Below are 24,824 nucleotides of genomic sequence, written 5' to 3' on the forward strand. Positions count from 1 at the left end.
GTATATATTTATTTGGTGTATCCATAAATGGAGGGAGGCATATATTCTGCTTTTATTTATTTTTATTTTATTTTTAAAATTATCTCTTTTTATATCTGCTGTTTGGTGGATGCTTGTGTATAATTCCAGTGTCACACACATTCTGCAAACAAGTTGCTTTTGTAATCTATGCCTTTTATTCTAACATCTACCTTGAGGTTGGATTGTAGCATTCACTCACATTAAATATTTTATTGATATGTTTTGATTTATATACTTATAATAATTAACAATAAAAAGATACATAAGAAATAAAAAGATACATAAGAATGGTCCTAAGTAGTTTTCTGTATTGTGATTTCTTTATCTTAAAATTACTACACTGTTGTAATATTATAACATGCATTAGTGTCAGGTAATGATCACTAGTACGTTTGCTCTTATACATGAGAGAGTTCTTGTCTAATTTTGTATACATTCAACTTTCCAGGAAAATTTTAGAAGTTTTTGATTTGATTTCTTTTTTAACAAAAAGTAAAGAATGGTAAAATTATGACCAGTTATTGTTAAAGTGTACCTTGGGAAAAATGATTATTTTTATAATAGTTTTATCTTTTGTAAATACGTTGAATATTTGAGTCTTTTACGTTTTTTTCTATATTTTTATTTTCTCAAATACTGCATATTCTTTTTGTAAACATACTTGCATATGAAATGCAACATTCACGTGACGTCAGCATAAAATATACATGGTATTTTATTGTATTTGTCAAACTGGATATAATACATCAACAAATATTCCAGCTCCTAGAATTTATATTTTACAAAATTTAATAATTATTTCTTCCTCTTTAGCCATGCCCCTTGGTTTCAACTCTGGAAGAATGTGGCTGTATTCTCTTGTACAGTTGCTGTAATTTTAGTCTCTGTATTTTTGTGTGGGTGTATTATATACATATGATTACAAAACAGTTTTTTTAAATGGATAATAAAAGCTTAACTTATTATTTTCCTTTTCTTGTGAATGCATTTATTCCACATATTCATCAATACTATTTAATTCATCTATATGATGTGATTTTATTCAATGTTACCTAATTTATAATGATTTTGAGTTTTTATGATTAGTGAACACTTAGATATATCCTTTTTAAAGTGAGTCTTAAAAATTTTTTTTGTTTTTCTTATGCAATCTGTTGTATTTCTTCTTCTTCTTATAAGCATTTGATTATATGTGAGGAAATTAGGGGCTTTTTTTACCTTGTCATTTTTTCAGCTTTTAATGTAATCATTTGATGAATAGATTTTTTTGAATTAATATTTTGTAATTTATGAGTTTAAGTCTATTATATTGTATAATTGTGAAAACAAAAAAAAACCTATTTTTTTTTTCTTTTGTGATATTAGGAATTCAACCAAAGTGTCTTAATGTTGAGCATATTCCCAGCTCTCTTTTGAATTTTATTTCCATATGGAGTTTGCTCAATTTCTTCAGTTGGCCTTAAATTTTGAACTTCATGCCTTAGACTCCAGAATAGTGGATATTTCAGGTGTGCACCACCATATAAACCCTATCTTTTGTATGTAAACTTTTGAGCTTTGTACATTCTTATATATTTCAGTATTATTTATTAATAACTTATATTCTGCATTTAATGTGTCAAAATATGTTATGTTTTATGAGTGAAGGGATAAAATAGCATTTTATTTTCACACTCTTTTCCCAATATCCTAGCATGTTTTAAGAGTTTTGTTGGTCGTGTTTTCTGTAGTTCCACCATTTATTTTATTATGGGGTTTACCCTGATTGATTTTACTTCATAACCTCAATCATGTGGCATCATGGTATTTTGGTCAGCAGTATACTTTATGTACAACCATGGATCCAGCAAATATCTTAGCCATGTACTAGTCTATACCATATAGATTTCATCATTGCACTCAGAGAATTGGAAAATTGCAGAAGATTCTTAGAATAAATTTTCCAGAGTGTATTTCCATAAAGTGAGAAATCATTATATATGCCTATATTTGCAATTACTTATTTTATAATTGATATATATTTTTATTTTTGAATTTTCAAATTGGGGTAGTGCTTTTTAAATTGTATCTGCTTTTTTTTTATTTGTACTGAAGATTAAACCCAGGGGTGCTTAACAATGAAGCCACATCTTTAGTCTTTTCTTTATATTTTATTTAGAGACAGAGTATTGCTGAGTTGCTAAGTGCCTCACTAAGTTGCTCAATACAATAAATGTAAGACAATATTATATATAATATTGTCTTAGAATTTATGATTCTTTGTTTTTATCCTACTCAGTCACTGGAACTACAGTTTTCCATCACTAGACTGGGCTCATTTGCTTTTTAATAGCACCAACATTGATACTGGAAGCTCTGTGTTATATTTATCTTTAATAGCTTCTAATTTTTCTCTTTTGCTTAGACTTTCTTTACTTTTATATTTTAAATTTTACTTTTTATTGGGATGGATGATTTGATAATTAATTCTAGTCATTTTATGACTTACAAAATTTTTTTTGTATGTTTTATTTTCACCTCAGGTATAGATGAATTCCATTTTTTCCATCTGAATGGAGGTCTAAGTGAAACATAATAACCTGTATGGATATTGTTAAAGAAATGGAACCACAATTTTACCCATTTTTTTACTGCACTGTATATGCCCAAAGGACATAAAATCAGCATACTACATTGACATAGCGACATTCATGTTTATAGCAGCACAATTCACAATAGCTAAGGTATAAAACCAACCATTCAATGATGAATGGGTCCATTCAATGATGACAGGATAAAAAACTGTTGCTTATATACACAATAAACAATTAATTAGTCATAAAGAAGAATGACTTTATGACATTTGCAAGGAAATGGATGAATCTGGAGATTTTATGCTAAGTAAAACAAACCATCTTTTTAAGACTAAAAGTTGAAAGTTATTGCTCATATGTAAAATCTAAAGCTCATTAAGTGGGTAAGGGTAAGAAAAGATCAGTAGATTGTACATGGTAAACAAAAAATAAATAAATGAATAAATAAATAAATAAAAGTGACAAGAATAAAAATATAAAAGATATATATCTGTAAGTGAATTCTACCATCATAACCACCAACAAGAACAGTATTTTAATTAGGATAAGATATATCCCATGCTTGCATAATACCATAAAACTCGATTTTACTGTCAGGTAGAACTAGAAAGCAAATAAAATTAAAAAAAAAAAAAACAAATTATATTTGTTTTAAGAGCTATACGTATATTCTATTATAAATATCATACAATATAAACATTGATCAAAGTATATATATATATATATAAAATTTTGTATGTTAAAATTATAAAAAGAAAATTCAAACAGGATTGTTGTTGCTATTTTTTATATTAATAACATACATAAAACCATAAAATGTTTGAACATAAATAAACTATTAAATATTTCCAATAAGTTCTTACCTTGTTACATTTCAAAATTTCTCTTATACCATTGATGTTGAAGTTATTAGAAATCTCACTACACATTCGGAATAGCCAGCTCTATCAGAGAAATAACAAATAATATTCTACACATTATTAAATCTCTGATTAGTGGTTATACAATTAAAATTTGAGGATTTCCTTTCTTAATTACCATGATTTTCTCATCTGAAAAATATGCATAATTTAGATCAAGATATAAAAAATTAAAAAATATGTATTTTTGTGATAATGCCTGAGTTTTATATTGTGTTTTATAAATGTGGAGTATGTATAATTTTGAACTTCAATCACTTTTTCTGCAGAAGTAGATAATAGTATCATTGTGTTCCAAAACACTACGTACATGATAGTCTGCTAACACTCATTTCAACTTTAATTACATTACAGACTGTGCAAATGTTCATGTGGTCTATGTGTTATTTATTTACCTATTCTTATTTTAGGAACTGTTAACATTTATGGATATAGCCATTGATTTTACTGAAGAGGAGTGGGAATGCCTTCAACCTGCTCAGAAAAATTTATATAGAGATGTGATGCTAGAGAATTATAGAAACTTTGCCTTCCTGGGTAAGTTTAATTTCCCTTTAAAATTATTAAATACTAATTATTATTTCATTTACTTCTGTTGCAGAGTATCTTCTGGGAATTTCTCTATAGGAATGAGTTTCAGATTTGTGTTTCAAAGAAAAAGGGAATTTTTAGTACAGATCTCTCTCTCTCTCTCTCTCTCTCTCTCTCTCTCTCTCATAAATATATAATTTTACTCTTTAATCTGTCTCTTTCTTTGTGTGTTACACATCCTTCACTTTAGATAAGTAGTACCTAGTATAATTTAGTGATGTAAACTATTGTAGACTACACATAGCAGAAGACACAGTTGAGTCATTCAAATTTCAAGGAGAAAACCAAACTGAAAAATGTTGAAAGAGTAGTTATCCAGCAGAAGAAATTTTCAGAAGCTTAGGTTTATTTATTTTAATTGTAATCATTGAACACATACTGCCCTATATTTATCACATTTTCAAATTCCTTGTTGTTCTCTGTTTTCTTCTTTAGTGATGTCCCAGTTTATTCAAATTAACCATCAAAACTTACCTTTTGTTGTGAGGGCCAGCATGATCTGTTTCAAATCTTCTTGTAAGGAAACCTTTCAAGAAGCAAACAGAAGAGAGAGACACACACACACAGTGAAAAAAAAAATAACTGGCCACCCCTCTTAACAGCTGCACCTATAATGCTCCAAAATTACATAGCTTCTTATACCATGAATACATTTTAACCCAGTGTTTCTTTAACCCCAAGTACTAGCTAACCAAGATTAGGAACAGTTAATACAAATATAGAGCCCCTTCTCCCTATGGACATTACCACAGAAACTAGATAGTGCACCTGTAGAGTTGTCTTAATAGATTCAGGGAGAAACTGCTGGGCATTACAAATTTAAGACTCAGAGTGCCAGTTACAATCACTCCAACACTTTCCTGTCTATTCCCACGTCAGAATACCTAATACTGCCCCTCTTTTTAAAGGCCTTTTTAATTAATAATATTACTTAACTTGCTGGTGGGGGCAAAAAGTAGGGCAGGCATAGACAACAGCAAGTTCCAACATCAGTAAACATCCACCTATGAATATTTTTTACCCAGATGAAATTGAGTAAACATGAAGTTAACCAATCCAACAAGTCCAAAATCAATCATCTTGTTAAACTTTATTAATGATATCTTTAAGGTAATCTAAGTCTTTTGAAATAAAATTACTATTATAACTTAAATTGAAGGAACACATGGTATTAAACTTCTGATATCCTTTATGATGTAACAATTACAGACAATCAATTGCAGCATGATTGTCAAGTATGGCTTGACAATGTTGTTTTTGTTATTCATTAAGCATATTTACATCCATGAAGGCATGATTAATACTGTTTATGATAGCATAGGCGAGTTTCATAGAAGTTTTATAAGCCCATAGATATAGTCCAGGTAAACCCACTAAGGAGAATGTCAAAGCATTAAATTCTGCCTTAGAGAGAAGCTTCACTGAATCATCACAGTTTTTATCAAGAGGAATAGACCTTATATGAATAAATTGCACAGGATTGTGACCTACTAAATATTATGTGGATGGTAAGGACACATTATTCTTCTAAGACAACAATTAATACCATGAGACATTTTTGCAGGTATATAACAATTTTATGCAAGTGAGTCAAGATATTGTAATGGGTTCTAGATGTCCAGGATGTAACATTACTGAATTTCCCAGAGCAAAATTGTTAATAAGACCAAAGGATTTACAGAGTTTTGTGTGAGTTTAGCAATCAAAGCAGTAACAATGTTATCTAGAGTACATTCTAACCCCATTTTAGCAAACACCTGTTGTGCTGAGGCTGTTAATGGTTTTATATCCCCCCCCAGTAACTATAATTCATGTATCTTGGGGTCCTATTTTAATGATTCTCCTCTTTTGAGAAGAATGATTATTCTCTTGTTTGGATGAGCTCTTATCTTCCAGGGTTAAATGAAACTTAGAAATCAGTTTGTGAAGTCCCTGGTATACATTTATAATTGCTATTTTTCATGCATGAAGCTAGAGTCCAAACAAGACATGTTGGCATAAGTGTAGCAGTCTATGCTTTTCCCCACATGATCAAAGGCATAGGATCTTGTAATGCTGGTCAGGTGGAACTTCATATATTACATAATTTTTTTAGTAATGTTTGTTTGAGAATAAAATGTCTATTCAATGCAGATGACCAATTTTGAGTATTAACTTTATGTTGTATTTTGAGCACATTAACTGTAAGTAAAACAGGATTTAATGCATATTAATTTAAGAGAGGCTAGATCTTTGTTTCTGTTTTAAAAGGCAACTATTAGGATACAATTTGCTCACTCAACAAAAGCTCGTCTAAAAGAATCATGAGAAATTTCATAATTTAAAACCACATCTCATTGATTAAAAATTTTGCAAAAAGATGAGATGTAAAGAAAGGAGCATTATTCATCTTTAAACAAATAGGGCCGCTAGAAGCATAGATGGCTTCTTTCCATGCTCTCTGCTGAACTTACTTGACATTTTCTTTTCCAGATTCAATACTGTTAGTAAAATTTTTTCTTTTGTTTTGTATTTTGCAATAATGCATTAGTAATCATAAAAATTTTGGAGTGAATAAATCATTATACTTCTACTTTGTAATTTTTAATATTTTTTTATTTTGATTAGTGTTTTAATTTCTGGATCATTTTTTTTTATTGTGGCATGCTTGCCTTATTTTCACACACACACACACTATATATATATATATATATATATATATATATATATATATATATATATATATATATATAGAGAGAGAGAGAGAGAGAGAGAGAGAGTCTTTAACTATAATATCAACCCTACACAAAACACAGTGTGTGTGTGTGTGTGTGTGTGTGTGTGTGTATGTAAATATATATATATCCCACTTCTCTTTATATATTCTATAGATTTTTAATTTTTACAGTATTTTACAAGTTGCATAGACTTGTCTTAAACTTGGTACTGCTTGATAAGCCTCTCCCATATTTGTAGAATTTTAGATATGCATACTAGAAATGCCCCTCTCATTTTTTTGTAAAGAATTATTCACAAAAACATTGTGCTAATTGATGTTAATATTTTTCAATTTCAGTCTCTAAACTTTTAAAAATAGTTATTTAGTGTTCTTGGAGTAATTCGTAACTGTCAGTGTCCTAATGTTAAATTCTTAATGTTTTCTTTTTCTTTTTTTTGTCACGTGGATTTAGCCATGCTTCTCTTTGTTTATATTTGCTGAACTATTTTTTATTTGTTCATTAAAGGAGCCCTCAGTAGATTATATAATCCATTTTGGGGAGAAAATATAAAAACTTTTAAATAAATAAAAATAGGCATGAACAGTGCTGCATCCTTGTAATATTTGCTAATTGGGAGGCCATGAAAAAGTACACCATGTTTTACAGAATTCACAGAAATTTAGAAACAGCATGGCTCAAACTATTTTAAAAAGACTTGTGTTTTAGTTCATGATATAGAATTTTTGGGGTAATCTCAAGCATTACACATGAAACATTAAAAGTTGGATGACCTAAAGATCCAGAATTGCCAGTACTAAATATGTATACATGAACAATTCAATCAGAAAATTGAAGAGATTCCTCTGCTTTTGTGTTTAGTGCCAACATTTTTCTCAGTATTAAAGCTAGGGACTCAATGTGTATGCACATCAAAGTCATATGTTTAAAAATATACTCTTATATACTATTATTATTTAGTTATAAAATATTTTGTCTGTTAAAGTGATATAAGAAATATATGCAGGACTTTGAATTAAGTGAAAGGTGGCAGGCAGATATTAAGTTGTAGGAGCATTTGATTCACATGTGGAAGAAAGAAATTTAGTGAGCAAAATTTTGCTCACCATTTATTGTGTTTTGTGTAGGGTTGATATTATAGTAAAAATCTCCATATTTTTATTTTATTGAGCATAATAGGGCCAAAAGTTTTATATTACCACATAAGTGAGTGTATTATGTTCTTCATAAATACTAGTAGAAGGAATACAATACCTTGTAAGAACAAAATTGATAATTATATTAAATAATTATTTTGTTAATTCATTCTACTTAGTAATTTTACCTTGTATATTTAGTATAATATACCATGACATATTTATAAATCAACAAAATTGTATTTGTCAATAAAGGAAATTCTCATCACACGAATGTAAAAAAATAAAAATCAATTTATTATACTTGATTGTCATGTGTTGAATTCATCCAAATATTATGGCCATAGGCTCTATGCAAGGTTTTTGTAGTCCTTTAAAATGTTTTTATAAAAAATTCTATAGACATATATGTGCATATTTCTTAGTAAATTTTTTGTTCATATTTCTTTTTAAGAGTCCATTGCATCTTTACCCTTGTTGTATATTTATGGTATTATCATGCAAAATCTACTAGTTATTTTCATGTTTCTATGTCATGGTAGACAAAAACCATTTTTAGACACTCTTTGAAAAAGCCAGAAATGTTTGTATATGTTTTACATTTCTCATATTCTACTGACAGTGAAGGTAGCTGGTAGATATTTCCTAAATACACAATACTATCATATGAAGCACCAAAGGTTAATAATGATACTTTTCTACTCTGTATTAAATTACTCTTCTTAATGATGTACCCCTCTTGGATACTGTGGTCTCTACAAGAATTTGGATAATATTCTCAAGGAAATTTTTTCTTTCCTTTTTTTTTGAACTGATATATTTTTTTGGCTTTATGGTGACTTTGGATTTACTAATCTGCTACACTCCTGATGTACTTATTTTACCTTAATTTCATGTGTGCAAGATATATTTATCCCAGTCTAATAGGTATGATTATTTTTTTAAATTTTTGTTTATTTCAGCCATGAATCCTAATCATATCCAAGAATATTCATCAGAAAAGTGCTTAAAACATATATTTCATGAAATGATAAATGCAAAATACAGAAGTTGTAATATTGACTTTTTATCACAAAAGAAAACATGGAAAACTACAAGTGATAGTGAACACCAGAAATCATATAAAAAATCAGGCCTTGTTCATCACCAAAGAATGTATACTGGAGAGAAGCCCTACATATGTAAAGATTGTGGCAAAGTTTTTGGTCGAAAAACACACCTTATTTGCCACAGCAGAACTCAAACTAGAGAGAAACCATACAAATGTACAGAATGTGGCAAAGCTTTCAGTCAAAAATCATACCTTACTTGCCACAGCAGAACTCACACCGGAGAAAAGCCCCACAAATGTACAGAATGTGGCAAAGCTTTTGGTGAAAAATCACATCTTATTTGCCACAGAAGGACTCACACTAGAGAGAAGCCCTACAAATGTAAAGATTGTGACAAAGCTTTTGGTAAAAAATCAAGCCTTATTTGTCACAGGAGAACTCACACTGGAGAGAAGCCCTACAAATGTACAGAATGTGGCAAAGCTTTTGGTCACAAATCAAGCCTTATTTACCATAGCAGATATCACACTGAAGAGAAGCCCTACAAGTGTAAAGATTGTGGCAAAGCTTTTGGTAAAAAATCACACCTTATTTGCCACAGCAGAACTCACACCGGAGAAAAGCCCTACAAATGTAAAGATTGTGGCAAAGCTTTTGGTCAAAAATCACACATTATTTGCCACAGAAGGACTCACACTAGAGAGAAGCCCTACAAATGTAAAGATTGTGACAAAGCTTTTGGTAAAAAATCAAGCCTTATTTGTCACAGGAGAACTCACACTGGAGAGAAGCCCTACAAATGTACAGAATGTGGCAAAGCTTTTGGTCACAAATCAAGCCTTATTTACCATAGCAGATATCACACTGGAGAGAAGCCCTACAAGTGTAAAGATTGTGGCAAAGATTTTGGTAAAAAATCACACCTTATTTGCCACAGCAGAACTCACACCGGAGAAAAGCCCTACAAATGTAAAGATTGTGGCAAAGCTTTTGGTCAAAAATCACAGCTTATTCGCCACAGGAGAACTCACACTGGAGAGAAGCCCTACAAATGTAAAGATTGTGACAAAGCTTTTGGTCAAAAATCAAACCTTATTTGTCACAGGAGAACTCACACTGGAGAGAAGCCCTACAAATGTACAGAATGTGGCAAAGCTTTTGGTCACAAATCAAGCCTTATTTACCATAGCAGATATCACACTGGAGAGAAGCCCTACAAGTGTAAAGATTGTGGCAAAGCTTTTGGTCAAAAATCACACCTTATTTGCCACAGTAGAACTCACACTGGAGAAAAGCCCTACAAATGTAAAGATTGTGGTAAAGCTTTTGGTCAAAAATCACACCTTATTTACCACAGAAGAACTCACACTGGAGAGAAGCCCTACAAATGTAAAGATTGTGGCAAAGCTTTTGGTCAAAAATCAGACCTTATTTGCAACAGAAGAACTCACACTGGAGAGAAGCCCTACAAATGTAAAGATTGTGGCAAAGCTTTTGGTTGAAAATCACACCTTATTTACCACAGGAGAACTCACACTGGAGAGAAGCCCTACAAATGTAAAGATTGTGGCAAAGCTTTTGGTCAAAAATCACACCTTATTTGCCACAGGAGAAGTCACACTGGAGAGAATCCCTACAAATGTAAAGATTGCGACAAAAACTTTTGTGAAAAATCAAACCTTATTTGCCACAGGAGAAGTCACACTGGAGGCTAACAAATGTAACAATTTTGGCAAAACTCTTCATCAAAAATAAGACCTTATTTACCATAGCAGATATCACACTGGAGAGAAGCCTACAAGTGTAAAGATTGTGGCAAAGGTTTTGGTCAAAAATCACACCTTATTTGCCACAGCAGAACTCTCACTGGAGAGAAGCCCTACAAATGTAAAGATTGCGACAAAACTTTTCATGAAAAATCAAACCTTATTTGCCAGAGAAGAACTCACACTGGAGAGAAGCCCTACAACTCTACAGAATGTTGGAAATCTTTTGGTTACAAATCAAGCCTTATTCACCACAGGAGAAATCACAGTGAAGAGAAGCCCTAAAAATATAAAGAATGTGGCAAAGTTTTGGTCAAAAATAGACCTTATTCACCACAGCAGAACTCACTGGAGAGAAGCCCTACAAATGCAAACAATGTGCAAAGCTTTTACTCAAAGAACAGGCTTTATTTGCCACAGAAGAACTCTCTCTAGAGAGAAGCCTTACAAATGTAAAGAATGTGGCAAAGCGTTAAGTCAAAAATCACACCTTATTTGCCACAACAGAACTCCCACTGGAGAGAAACCTCACAAATGCAAAGTTTTTACTCAAATTTTACCCCTTTTTTGCCACAGAAGAATTTACACTAGAGAGAAGCCTTGCAAATATAAGGAATGTGGCAAAGCTTTTAGCAATAAAACAGGCCTTATTCACCACAACAGAACTCACACTGGAGAATAGACCTACAAATGTGAATAATGTGGAAAATCTTTTAATAAAAAATAAAACTTTATTCACCACAGCAGAAGACATCTTGGGGAATGTAAAATGTGAATAAAGTGATAATACTTTTAAAGCAAGACTAAACCTTCTGGCTGGGGCGTCGTTCAGTGGTAGAGTGCTAGCCTCGTATGTGTGAGATCCTGGGTTCTATCCTCAGCACCACATAGAAATAAATAAATTAAATAAAGGTATTGTGTCCAACTACAACTACAAAATAAACATTAAAAAAAGAAAGACTAAACCTTATTAACAACAGAATTTATACAGAAAACAACCCCTACAAATTGAAACAATGCAGCAAAGCTTTTAGTAAGAAATCAATTCTTTTCACCACTAAGCTACTTATTTTGGAAAGAAGACATCTAAATGTAGAGAAAGTAGAAACATTTTAAATTATATATCATATATTACTAGACATCAGAGAAAACACACTGGATAGAAGCTCTACTAATGAGACCATTGTACTCTAAGAAAGGGACAACATTTAATCATCAACACAATAACCATAGCATAGAGAAAGTTTGGAAATGTGAAAATTGACAATGTGACAATGCCTCCAAAATTTATTCCCCAATAATCAGCACCTGTGGATACATACTGGTTAGAGAAGATACAAATGAAAAAAAAATTGTAGCTACATGTTTCTTAAATACTGCTTATTTTTGGAGAATTCATGTTCCCAGAAACTCTAAAAAGTTAAATAATATTTCCAAAATTTATTTAAATTTTAAATTTATTGAACATCTGAGAACTCATACTAGTAGTGAAAATTGAACAGATTTTGTCCAAAATGTATGCCTTTTATAACAGTGAAACATTTAAAATAAATGTGAGAGTATAGTAAAGTTATTATCTATATATTACACCTTGATGTATATGAGGATCAGTAAAATAGAGAACTCATTTAAGTTTAGAAAACAAGTAGTTGTCTTTAACTTTTGCTTAAATTTATTAAGCATTATCAAGTTATTTTGTAGAAATATCAGTCATAAATATCATACATGCATAGTGAGGAAACCTCATCTTTGAAAAAAATGTAATTGCTTTTCTTAATCAAAAATTACTATTTTCACTTTTGAATACTTAGAAAAAATTATATGAAATCTATTTTTTGTTTTTAACACTGAAGTGTAATGTTTTAAACTTTTTTTTTTTTTAATTTCAGTTTAAGTTTAGGTATTTTTATAGAGTGAGCCACATTCCTAAGCCCTCTCTCCACTTTTTCAAATTTTGAGACTGTCTTCCTAAGTTGTTTGAAACCACACTAAGTTGCTGAGGCTGAATTTAAACTTCTGAAATTACTCAGCTTCCCAAGCATGGACCATCATGACAGGTTTACAGTCCATTTTTAACCTATATTTACCTTACCTATGAAATATATCTTTATAACTGAATATTTGTTTATATGTTAACACTCACGTTTTGCCTCCTGTTGTTAAATGACATTGTTGCAGTAATTCACTTGCAGGTCAGCTTGGAAAAGAAAGAAAAACCTGAGCAAGCAAAGCAGCAGCAGAAAAAAGTCCTTTATTGTGTCCAAGCAAGCTTTTTGTAGTATTGTGAACAAAGAAGACAGCCTTCCAACAGCAATAAATCAGGTCTTTCAGCTAATTAAACATAGCATACAGAAGTTTTACTTTTTAATCAGAAGTGTGCCGCAGTCTGGCTGGGCACAAAATCACGAGCCACTCACAGCCTTGTAGATTCAAACAGCAATTATTAATTCCCGAACCGTCACTGGCATTCTACACGCATGTTTTGGGGAAATCAACCCTTCCACTGGGCTCTGCATCCCAAAAGACTCTCTGAATCCCGTGAGAACTCAACAGGAAATCAAGGAGCTGGTGGGCGCCTGAGGCAGCAGGATATGCCCTATTCCCAGCAGGAATCACCTTAAACCTGGAATCGCCCTAAACCCGGATCCGCCCTAAACTCGGATCTGCCCTGGTCCTTGAGCAAGGTCACTTTTCATGCAATGTCACTGCAAATGACCTGGGTCCAAGGCAAGCCATTTCCACAATACAGAGTCCTCCCTCTAAGCAACATGGGGTAGGCTGACAAGAAAATTGCCATGTGTCATTCTTACTTAGCTATGGCTCTCAGCAGAAGTGACCCACTTCTCATGGCTAATCTACTCTCGGCCTGGAGTATGCTGAGCTCTGCTCTTTGTTAAGAACAGATAATAAAATTTTTCTCAGTGCCCTCCTAGCCCACTTGGAAGAACATCCCATTTGCAGACAAGTCCTCCCAATGACAGCAGACACCTCGTTTTCAAGCATGTCCGCTGTTACCTATCTAAACCTTGAAGGAGCTTCTCGTTTAGGAGCAGGCCCTCCCAAGGACAGCAGACACCTCATTTTCAAGCATGTCCACTGTTGCCTTTCTATACTTTGACAGAATATCCTGTTTGCAGGTAAACTCCATCAAGGACAGTAATAGCAATGCAGTCACATCTGATTCTCTATATCTTCCTCCTTTTGTTTTTGTAAATGAGCCATAATAGAAACGATAAGAGAGGTTACATGTTTCAATTGACTTTGCTTTTTCCAGTGTTGGAAGGCTATATACAAAACAAAACACAAAATAAAAATTATTCCAGTGTTACCTAAATAGGCTGACAGCAAGGTAGAGAAATGACTTAAAAGATTCAAATTAGCAATACTTGAAGACAATTTTTGTAAAATGTCAGATCCTGTTAGTTCAAGTAATATCTTACTAAAGGTGTCCATAATAGTCTTTTCCAAATTCATAATTTCTAAAGTTAAATTATGATGTCCATTTAACCATCTTTTAACAATTTCCCAGGTATCACTGGTATTGTATGCACAGGAGTCACACAAATATTATAAGAATTACAGTCACACTTCAGTACACTTCTGGTAGCCAAGATAGTCACTTGATTACCAAGCCAGGAAACAGTATGTTGTAAATGGATCACATCTGTAGCCAATTGAGAGTCTGAGTCCTTTTGTTCTTGCCATAATATATGAGCATCTTGATTCCATGTTCTCATGAAATCCGCAGTTTGAATGCCTTGATATAAAGCAATGCCAGCTACTGCAGCAGTGGCAGTTATAGAAGCAACTGCAAGGATTGAAGCTATAACTATTCCTATTAATCATCGAGAGCAATGTAACAAAACTTGAGGAGCATTGTACAAATGAGTAACAGACAATGAATCAGAACAAGGACGAGTCAAGTTAACAAGCACCCATAATTCTGTGCGAGCTTTAACAATAATATCCCCTTAAATATGGAAAACTTTATATGCTGTAACATTGGGGGGACCAAAGCATAATATTGCATTTTAATTGTCTCACTACTCCAAGCATTTATTGTCCCATTATGTCGATGCCATCTTAAAGTACGATTTGACCAACTTTCTATAAATTCAGAATGATCAAGACTCCAATCAACTATAGTGATATTTTGATATTTGACTACTGTTTTAGGGTGATGATCATGACATTTTTTCCACTTTAAATGAATTAAAAATGTTTTAAAATATTTAGCTGAACATAAAGGAAGATGAGTTCTGACAATACATTCTTCAGATGTGAGCCATGATTGATTAACATACATACTAGAGGTATTAAATCCTCGGGAAGGTATCAGGAAAGTAAAAACAGCAGAAGAATAACTATGATAATTTACTCCCCAAGTAGTATAAGAAAGAGAGTCATTATGTGCTAAAAAAAAAGGCAAACAGAAAGGACGAGCCCCTATACACAATGGGACTCCTTTACAAGCTACAGTTATATTAAAAGTATTATACAGATTTTTATGGATTGAAATATCTTCAATTCCCCCACACATAGGAGGGGGGAAAATTAGTATTATTAGTACACACACAAACTTTAGATTCTCCCAGGAAACACTGCACACCAACAGAGGGTTAGGAACATAGGCCCAATAAGCAAAAGAATGAGCATCAACTGAACTTACCTGGCAATTAATAACTGTAAGAACAGCTAAAAAGAAGATTAACAGGATTTAAAGGCTGATTTGCCTTTTGGAGGATATTTTTAGCTTCTTGAGTCACGTTTTTCATCTGTCCTCATGTTGGGGGGTTTGCTGTTCTCGTTGCCATCGTAGAAGTTCTCTGCATTCCCAGCTCCTGAAATTGTCTGAAAATGGGTCACTCATTCTGCAATTTGATAAGTCTTGAAGGTACCTAGAAAGGTGTTTTACCTGTAGAAATAAGAACAAACCCCCTTCCCATGTGGTGCAACAACCTAGAAATCCATTCTTTATTTTCAACCCTGTACCACATAGGTATTTCCAATTTTAGAAATAATGGCTGAGATTTAAATGTAGAGAAATGTTGCTGGTCTGTAGGAACCTCAGAAGTTGACCAGACATTAAAAAATTTAAAGTTTACTAAAACTTCATAAAGTTTTATGAAGACTATTTTGAGGTGTATAAGCCATAGCTATATCCACCCTTTCTATTTTTAGTATATGTTTTCTTAAAGTATGATTTGCCATTTTTATAATAGCTTGACCCTGACTATTATAAGGTATGCCAAATGTATGTGTAATGTCATATTTTTGCAAAAAAAGAATGTAATTTTTGTGAGGTATATGCAGGTGCATTGTCAGTTTTTCTTTAGGAATTCCCATGATAGTAAAACAAGATAATAAATGAGAAATTACTGCATTAGCTTTTTTTTTAAGATGAACTGTGGTCCATTGAAAATGAGTATGAGTGTCAATAGTATGATGTGTATATCTTAGTTGTCCAAATGACTGAATTATAACAACATAAATTTGTTAAAGAGCAATAGGATGGAGTCCCCTTGGATTAACGCCAGGAGGACAGTAAGGAATATTAAAAGGAGTACATGATGAACAGTTAGTTATAATTTCAGGTGTTTCTTTTTGAGTTATTTTGCATTTTTTATAAAATCCTTTAGTGTTTGTATAAAGTGAAGCATGTTCTAGATGAGCCTTTTGTACCCCCTCCCAGTGCTAGGACACAACAGTCCCACTCTGGGTCCTCTACTCCGCCCACTGCACCCTTGCTTTCCCTCTGGTCCCCCACCCCCAGGGCGCACAAGATCTATGGCAGCCCATGTCCCTTCCCTCAGGCTACCCTCCTCCCCACACACTGTGACATCACAGTGACTCTGCCCTGCCTGCTCTCCCCGGTTGCCCCACCCCCAGGGCGTCCTGGACAGCTGAGTCCCTCTGGGTCCTGGGGTGGCTGGAGCCCAGGACCCAGCAGTGACGCTCCTTGTAGCCGCTGGGGCGGTTGGGCGACTGGCCCCCTATTCAGATGCTCAGGGACTCTCTTATCTGGTGGCTGCACTGTGTCTCTGGGGTTGCTTTGAGTCCCCCATTTGTGGTTTAAAATCCTAGTGTCCCTGCCGGCCTGCCACTAGTACAGCCTTGGAGCTCTGAGCACTGTGGGCCAAGGCGCCTGCCAACCATCAGCCACCTCCTGACCCGCCGAGGACCCCAAACGGCAGGCCCGGTTCTGGACCCCAAATCTTGCCACATTCGCCAGCGCGTTACTGAGTTGAGCTCAAATGACCTTAAAACAGAGGAACCATTTAGTGAAAAAACAAACTGAAAGAGACCATGACTTCTCAAGAAAGGGTGTTTCCAGCATCGCCCTGGGGTGTTGGTAGCGACAAAAGGTCACCACAAATGCACTCAGAAATCTCCCAGGATTCAGTTGCCCAATGTCCAAAAAGGGGAGAATAAACAGAAAGTGAAAAACTTGTAAATCAGGTATTTGTCACAGCACATTGTTACAACTATTTTGTTATGATTTGCTGCTGTTAATCCTTTGCTGTGCCTAGATTATAAATTATACGTTATGACATGCATCTATATATACTGAAAAAGTGTAGTCAAAATAGGGTTAGGTACTAGCTGAACTTTCAACATCCTCTGAGATTTTGGAAATGTGTCCCCAGAGGATAAAGAGGGGACCTCTGTGATGTTTGCATGGGGTTAAAGTGGAGGAAACTTTCTTATTATATGGCTCAGTTTCTGATTGCTTGCTGAGAATCTCCAGTTTGGGTGCAGGAAGGAAATGGGCCTCTCTCAGCGTTGGTCTTGATTGGCCATTAGCAATAGGGACTTCTCCCTGGGTTTTTTTTGGGCTGTTGGATTCCGTGCAAAACCAGAGGCTTCTCAAAACTGGATAATTCTCTTGGGGCTCAGTTGGCATCATAGGAGTTCGGTTCAATCCCTCACCAGACCCCTGACATCTACATATGCATGGTCTATACATTGCATGCCAAATCCTGTACATTTATTTCCTCTGCAGGGACTCCACCCTGCTTCTCCTCCTTATATGTTGGCTTATGCAGACCTGTGAGCAGAAATCACTGAACGCCTCCAAGCCAAACATCCTGCTGATCATGGTAGATGCTCTGGGCATCTGGGATGTTGGTTGCTATGGGAACCTTACACTAAGGTAGAGTGCAGTTTGGGTGGTGGGGTGGTGCCTTGTGTGCAGTTTAGTGGAATAATTCACTTAAAATCAACAAGGAGAAGGTCTGAATTTGGGTCTTTGGAGGCCAGAGGATATTAGAGAGTGTGGGGTATTTTCTTATGTTGGCTAAACTGTGTAGACGATTACTTACACACAGGCTTGTAAAAATGAACTCTGTTCTGAGCCCTTTATTCTCAGGGTTAGCAACTCACTAGAATTTTACCCCAATCCATCAGCATGAATCTTATGTATCCATTTATGAACGAGCCATTCCTCCACCCACCCATCTGTCCGTGTTTTCAACCAGGCATCATCCATTTGTCTATCTGCCCATCCACCCATGGTGGATGGATAGATGAATGGGTGGGTGGATGGGTGGTGGATGGGTGGATGGGTGGGTCGATAGATGGATGGATAGATGGGTGGATGGATGGGGGAAAGGTGGATGGGTGGGTGAATAGATGGATAAATAGATACATAGATGGGTGAGTGGGTGGGTGGATGGATAGATGGGTAGATGGATAGATAGTTGCCTGGATGGATAGATGGATAGATAGATGGGTGGATGGGTGGGTGGGTGGATAGATGGGTGGATGGATGGATGGATGGATGGAAGGATGGATGGATGGTTGCCTGGATGGATGGATGGGTGGATAGATGGGTGGATGGGTGGGTAGGTGGATGGATGGGTGGGTGGATGGATGGATGGATGGGTGGATGGATGGATGAATGGGTGGATGAGTGGATGGATGGATGGATGGGTGGGTGGGTGGGTGGGTGGACGGATAGATGGATGGATGGATGGATGGTATCCTGGATGGATTGATGAATAGGTCGATGGGTGGCTTGCTGGGTGGATGGATGAATGGGTGGGCAGATGGGTGGTTGGATGGGCAAATGGGTGAATAGATGAATGGATAGATGGATGGTTAAATGGTGGATGACTTGGTGGGTGGGTGAGTGGATTGATGAATGGATGAATGGATGGGTGAAGGGATGGTTGGCTGGATGGGTGCATGGGTGGCTGGCTGGCTGGATGGATGGAAGGACTGACAAGGTTCTTTAGCCTTGGTCCTACTGATACACTGGCCCAGATCACTCTCTGTGATGGGCTCATCATGTGCATTGTAGGATGTTGAATAACATTTCTGGTCTCCACCTGCTGCTCATCAATAGCACCACATTCCAAAGTGGGATACCTCCAGTGTATCTGCACTTTCCCAGTTGTCCTCAGGGGAGCAAACCTGTTCTTAGGGGGGGCCACTGAGGTGGTCAGCTTTAGGAGCATAAAGAACAAGGTCTGAGCTTTTATAGCTTAGCTCCCACCAGATGCAGCCTCCTCCAAGGTAGAAGGGAAGAGACTAGTACTTGTCATCTGACAGTGCATGGGGAATTCCTTGACCTCTAGGGGCTGGGTCACTGCATAATACAGATAAATGAGGTGTGTATAGGAAGGGGATATATGTGATGTAATGATACCTGGATGATAGGTAATGATAGATAGATAGATAGATAGATAGATACATAGATAGATAGATAGATAGATAGATACTGGGTCGGTTCTCATGATAGGCAAAATGTGTCCAACTTACACAGCTGACATTGGGGTGGATGATGCTCAGTGCTGGGGTCATGCTGTGCACAATAGCACAGTTAACAGCCTCTCTGATCTGCACCCACTCCCTACTTAGAGCATCACCACCCACCTTCCCCAAGTGCTGACAACCAGATTCCTGCTGACTGTCCCCTGGTGCCCAGAATCCCTTTGCTAAGACCTGTTCCTGGCAAAGGGAACGTGAACATTGCTGTGCTGTCGGCTCTGCAGAAATGGGCAGTGATGAGTACCGGGTCCTCTACTGGAATGCGGGCTCAGGCGAGCTTCCTGCCAACGAAACCACTTTTGCAAAAATCCTAAATCAGCAAGGCTACACCACCGGCCTCGTAGGTATGCGGACACCTGATGGCCCTCCCATCCAATTGTCGAGGGACAAATTTTCCTCTGGAGGAAAAAAGAAAAAAAAAATTCTTTCATCTTTCACCATCAGACGGATGCTTCAGGAAGCCACGGCCTACATCCAATGGTGGGGACCCTCACTATGCTGGGGGAGGCAGGTTCTGAGCCATGAGCTACCCTGGGGTTCCATAAAAGCAGGTGCATTTAAAAGGTCCATACACTTCATTCACAAATGAAAGGAAGCTATCCTTCTTCGTGGCTACATAGTATTCCTCAGTGTATATGATGGAGGATGGTACCTGTATATGATGAAGTTGGTACCTGTCCCTGCTCTGGCCCTCTCGAATGGTTTCCAGTTTAGAAGTTCTCCCCATTGCAGAGGTTTGGGGTTCTTTGATATATATTTTGCCTTCTTTCCTTCTCTGGACCTGTCCATCTTCTTCAGCCGCAAGGAATCAGAAAGCTCTACAGAGCCTGGCTCCGCTGCCTGTAATTCCAGTAGCTTAGGAGGCTGAGGCAGGAGGACCGCAATTTGGAGGCCCACCTCAGCAGTTTAGCGAGGCCCTGAGAAACTCAGCGAGACCCTGTCACTAAATAAAACACAAAAAGGGCTGGGAATGGGGATTGGGGGTCGAGTGGCCCTGAGTTCAATTCCTGGTACCCAAAACCAAAAGCAAGTCCTGGCTAAGGTCACTCATGGCCTCCGCTGATTCAGGATCTGCTCTTTGAAGGTTTTCTTTCCCCTGACTGCATCCAAATGGCCCCCGGGGTTCTTTGTCCCAGGCAATGCGTGCGCCCTTGGTGTGGCTTACTACCCACCCCTGCTTGCAGCAAATTGGCACCAGGGTGTGAGGTGCGCATCCCGCGGGGACCACTGCCACCACCCGCTGAAACATGGCTTCGACTACTTCTACAGGCTGCCCATCACCCTGGTCAATGACTGTGACCCCAACAGGCCCCCAGAGCTGTGGGTCACCGTGACTGCCCGGTTCAGCCGCTACATCTGCGTCCTGGCTCTGGGCATCCTGACTCTCGCAGCTGCCAAGCTCAGCAGCCTCCTCTTGGTTCCCTGGACCGAAGAGGGGCACAGCCGGCCTCGTCTTCCTCTTCTTCACCATGTGCTTCTCCAGCTGTTGGTTCCTGCGACGCTGGAAATTGCATGCTCATGCGGAACCACCAGGTCACCAAGCAGCCCATGGATGTGGAGAGCACCATCAGATGGATGATGCAGGAAGCCACGGCCTACATCCAAACTGGGGACCCTCACTATGCTGGAGGAGGCATGTTCTGAGCCATGAGCTACCCTGGGGTTCCATAGCAGCAGGTGCATTGAAAAGGTCCATACACTTCATTCACAAATGAAAGGAAGCTATCCTTCTTCATGGCTACATAGTATTCCTCAGTGTATATGATGAAGGATTTCATTATGGAGTCACTTTGCCCATGTCTGTCATCCTAGCAGCTGGGGAGGCTGAGGCAGGAGGATGGCAAGTTGGAGGCTATCCTCAGCAATTTGGTGAGGCCCTAAAAGACTCAGTGAGACTCTGTCTGTAAATAAAATATCAAAAGGACTGTGGAAGGGACTCAGTGGTGAAGTACCCCTGAGTTCCATCTCTGGTGCTAAAAAAAAAAAAAAGAAGAAAAAAGAAAGGTCTGACCTTTTTCTATAAATTGGTTTCCACACTTGGGTCTCTGCGTTGTGTTACCTGGGCTGCATTGGAAAGTATCCGAGTACTGGTCATGCATCAGGGACTCCTTTCAAAGCCCAGGGAATGTCTGAAACCCCGGAAAGTACCCAACCATTTTTATATAAGTAATAATTAAATATATATATATATATATACACTATAATATATAGCTATTTACCTATGCATACATACCTATGAAGATATATAACATATAAATTAGGGAAAGTCAGAAATTAGAAGCACCTAATTATAAAATAATAATTATGGCAATGTTCTGTAACACAGGGTGGGTCAACGGGGTGTCCCGTCCCTCCCTCTCAAAATGTCTTCCTGTACTATAGTGACAGTGGATGTTGTTTTACTCAGACAAAATTGCCACTGTGACCAAAGTTCCCAAGAAGAACATTTAGAGGAGTTTATTTGGGGCTCATGGTTTCCAAGGTTCAGTCCATGGTTGGCCAACACATTGGCTCTGGCACAAGTGGAGCACAGCAAAATGGTGGAAGGGCCTGGAGGAGGAGAGCAGCTCAGGACAGGGCAACAGGAAGCAGAGAGAGCTCTTCGCACCAGGGACAGGATAGAGACCCCAAAGGCACATCCCAGGGATCACCTCCTCCAGCCACACCCCACCTGCTACAGTCACCACCCAGTTAGTTCATCCAAGTGGATTAATTCACTTCTAGGTCACACCTCTCATAATCTAATTATTTTACCTCTGAACTTTCTTGCATGGTCTCACCCATGAGTTTGTGGGGGACCCCTCACAGTAAAATCCCAGCAGGTGAACCCAGGTCACTGACGCAGCACATTTAAGGTCCACTGTGAACACCATCATCTCCCGTCCATAATTCAAGTGGTTTTCTTCTTTCACAAACAAGGACAGGCCCTTTCTCCTCTTTGTGTTCCTGCCGCACGTCCACACTCCTCTGGTGACCTTGAAAGCCTTCCTCAGGAGAAGCCACCACGGTTTATACAGAAACAACGTGGACAGATGGACTGGTTTTTAGGTAAGTCAAGATCAAGAATGGGGGAGAGTACACCCCACTCATGTCCCTTGTTTGTTCATTTATTCCCAGTGATACTCTAATTTTGCACAAAACCAATAATTTCATTGGCAATCAGTTTTGTGAGGAGTTGTCATTCAGCATCACCCTTAGTGGTTACCGGAAGCAGAGAGACAACGTTAGCTTTCAGCATCATGGAGGAAAAGGGCTCAGCTTTCAGGACTTGGGGACATGCTAAAGAAAAGCAAGAACTTGCAGACTCTTCCATCTTCGAGGGTTTCTTGGAGACGTGGAAACCCTCGCAGGTCAGGTCCTTGCATGAATATCCTGACATCTGAGCAACGTGAAAGGCAGATTTCCCCAATGAGGACAGCAGCTCACATGCCCTCGTGAATTGGCCTTTGTGCCTTCAGCGGTGGAAAGGACCACTGGTCTCCACGGTGCAGGGAGCTACTGCTGAGTTTGTAGGTGTCCCCTGCTCTGTTGATCATGGCCATCATAAATTTTAGTGCTGTTGCTTGTGGTTCCTTCCACGTGGGCTGGAATCTGTCATTGCATTTCCCCACCCCGGGCCACCTTCTCACCCTTTTATCAGGGCACTTGACCCCACAGGCACCACACATCGAAACCATGCCTGCTGGCGACATCCTGGATATTTCTTTGCAAGTCTCTTCTGGTTTTTGAGGTGACAGTCTCAGCACCGTGATCACACGTGTCCCTGTGGGCTCTGGGCACGGGATGCTTTCTGTGACTGTCCAGAACCAGGTGGCTTGTACATAGAATGGGAAGCCCATGCCCCCAGCTGAGACCCGTGTGAGTGCTCTCTCTGACACCTTCCACCTTCTCCACAGGTAAAGCCCTCCATGCCCTTGAATAGAAAGGTCTGAAGAACTCCATGCTCACCTATTTCGCCTCCAATCATGGAGGGTTACTGGAGGCCACAGACAAATACCAGCAGCTCGGGGGGTGGGTGCAACGGGTTCTACAGAGGTGAGGGGATAGCCACGGGCAGGAACAGAGACAGGGAGCCATAGAAGTCTGCATTGGAGGTCCCAGAGCAAGGAGACTATGAAGGAGGGGGTGGGAGGATGATGATGAAGAGGAGAAGGAGGAAGAGATAAAGGAGGAAGAGGAGACGAAGGAGGAGGAGATGGAGGAGAAGGAGGAGATGAAGAAGAGGAAAGAAGATGAAAAAGAAGGACAAGGAGGAGGAGGAGAGATGATGATGTTGATGATGAGGAGAAAGAGAAGACATGAGGAGGAGAAGGAGATGGAGGAGGAGAAGATAGAGGAAGAGGAGAAGGAGGGGGAGGAGGAGGAAGAGGATAAGAAAAAGGAGGAGAAAGAGGAAAAGAATGTGGAAGAAGAAGAGGTAGGGGAGAGTAGATGTAAGGGGAGGAGGAGGAGATGGAAAAGAAGGAGGTGATGGAGAAGAGATGATGATGAGGAGGAGGAGGAGAAGAAGAAGGAGGAGATGGAACAGGAGAAGGAGGCTGAGGAGAAGAAGGAGGAGGAGAAGGAGGATTAGGCGGAGGAAAAGATGGAGAAGTAGGAGAGAAGATGGATAAGGAGAAAAAATAGATGAAGAGGAGGAGGAGATGGAGAAGAGATTATGATGATGATGTGGAGGAGGAAGAAAGATGAGGAGGGGGAGGTGGAGAGGGAGGAGAAGGAAGAAGAGGTGACAGAGGAGGCTGAAAAGAAAAGGAGGAGGAGGAGGAAGAGAAGGAGGAGAGATGACGACGATGAAGATGATGAAAAGGAGGAGAAGAAGAGATGAGGAGGAGGAAAAGGAGAATGAGGAGGAGATAAAGGAGAAGATAGAGGAGGAGGAGAAGGAGGAGGAGGAGGAGAAAGAGAGAAATAAGGAAGAGGAGAGGAGAAGAAGGAGGAGGAATTGGAGAAGGTGGAGGAGAGGGAGAAGTAGTAGGAGGAGGAGGAGATGGAAGAGAGATGATGATGAGGAGGAGGAGGAGAAGAGGGAGAAAATGAGGAGGAGATGGAGGTTGCGAAAAAGAAGGAGAAGTTGGGGGGGAGGAAAAAGAGAAGAAAGAAGAGGAGGAGAGATGTTGAGGAGGAGGAGAAGAAAGAGGAGAGATGAGAAAGAGGAAGAAAAGAGAGAAGGAGGAAGAGAAGAGATGATGAGGAGGAGAAGGATGAGGAGATGAAGGAGGAGGATATGGAGGAGGAAAAAGAGAAGGAAGGGGAGGATGAGGAGAAGAAAGAGGAGG

General features: G+C 38.0%; 1 protein-coding gene and 1 pseudogene across 1 annotated transcript; both read left to right on the forward strand.

Moving 5' to 3' along the window:
- The first annotated feature begins 9,111 nt into the window (after positions 1–9,111).
- Positions 9,112–10,512, forward strand: LOC143387295 (uncharacterized). Its single transcript, XM_076841818.1, has one exon. It carries the CDS (start codon positions 9,112–9,114, stop codon positions 10,510–10,512), a length of 1,401 nt encoding a protein of 466 aa, XP_076697933.1.
- Positions 10,513–19,774: 9,262 nt separating this feature from the next.
- On the forward strand, positions 19,775–23,587 carry LOC143387316 (arylsulfatase D-like; annotated as a pseudogene).
- Positions 23,588–24,824: the final 1,237 nt, after the last annotated feature.

Source organism: Callospermophilus lateralis, unplaced genomic scaffold (assembly GCF_048772815.1).
Source record: "Callospermophilus lateralis isolate mCalLat2 unplaced genomic scaffold, mCalLat2.hap1 Scaffold_127, whole genome shotgun sequence".
In the NCBI taxonomy this organism is placed as follows: Eukaryota; Metazoa; Chordata; class Mammalia; order Rodentia; family Sciuridae; genus Callospermophilus; species Callospermophilus lateralis.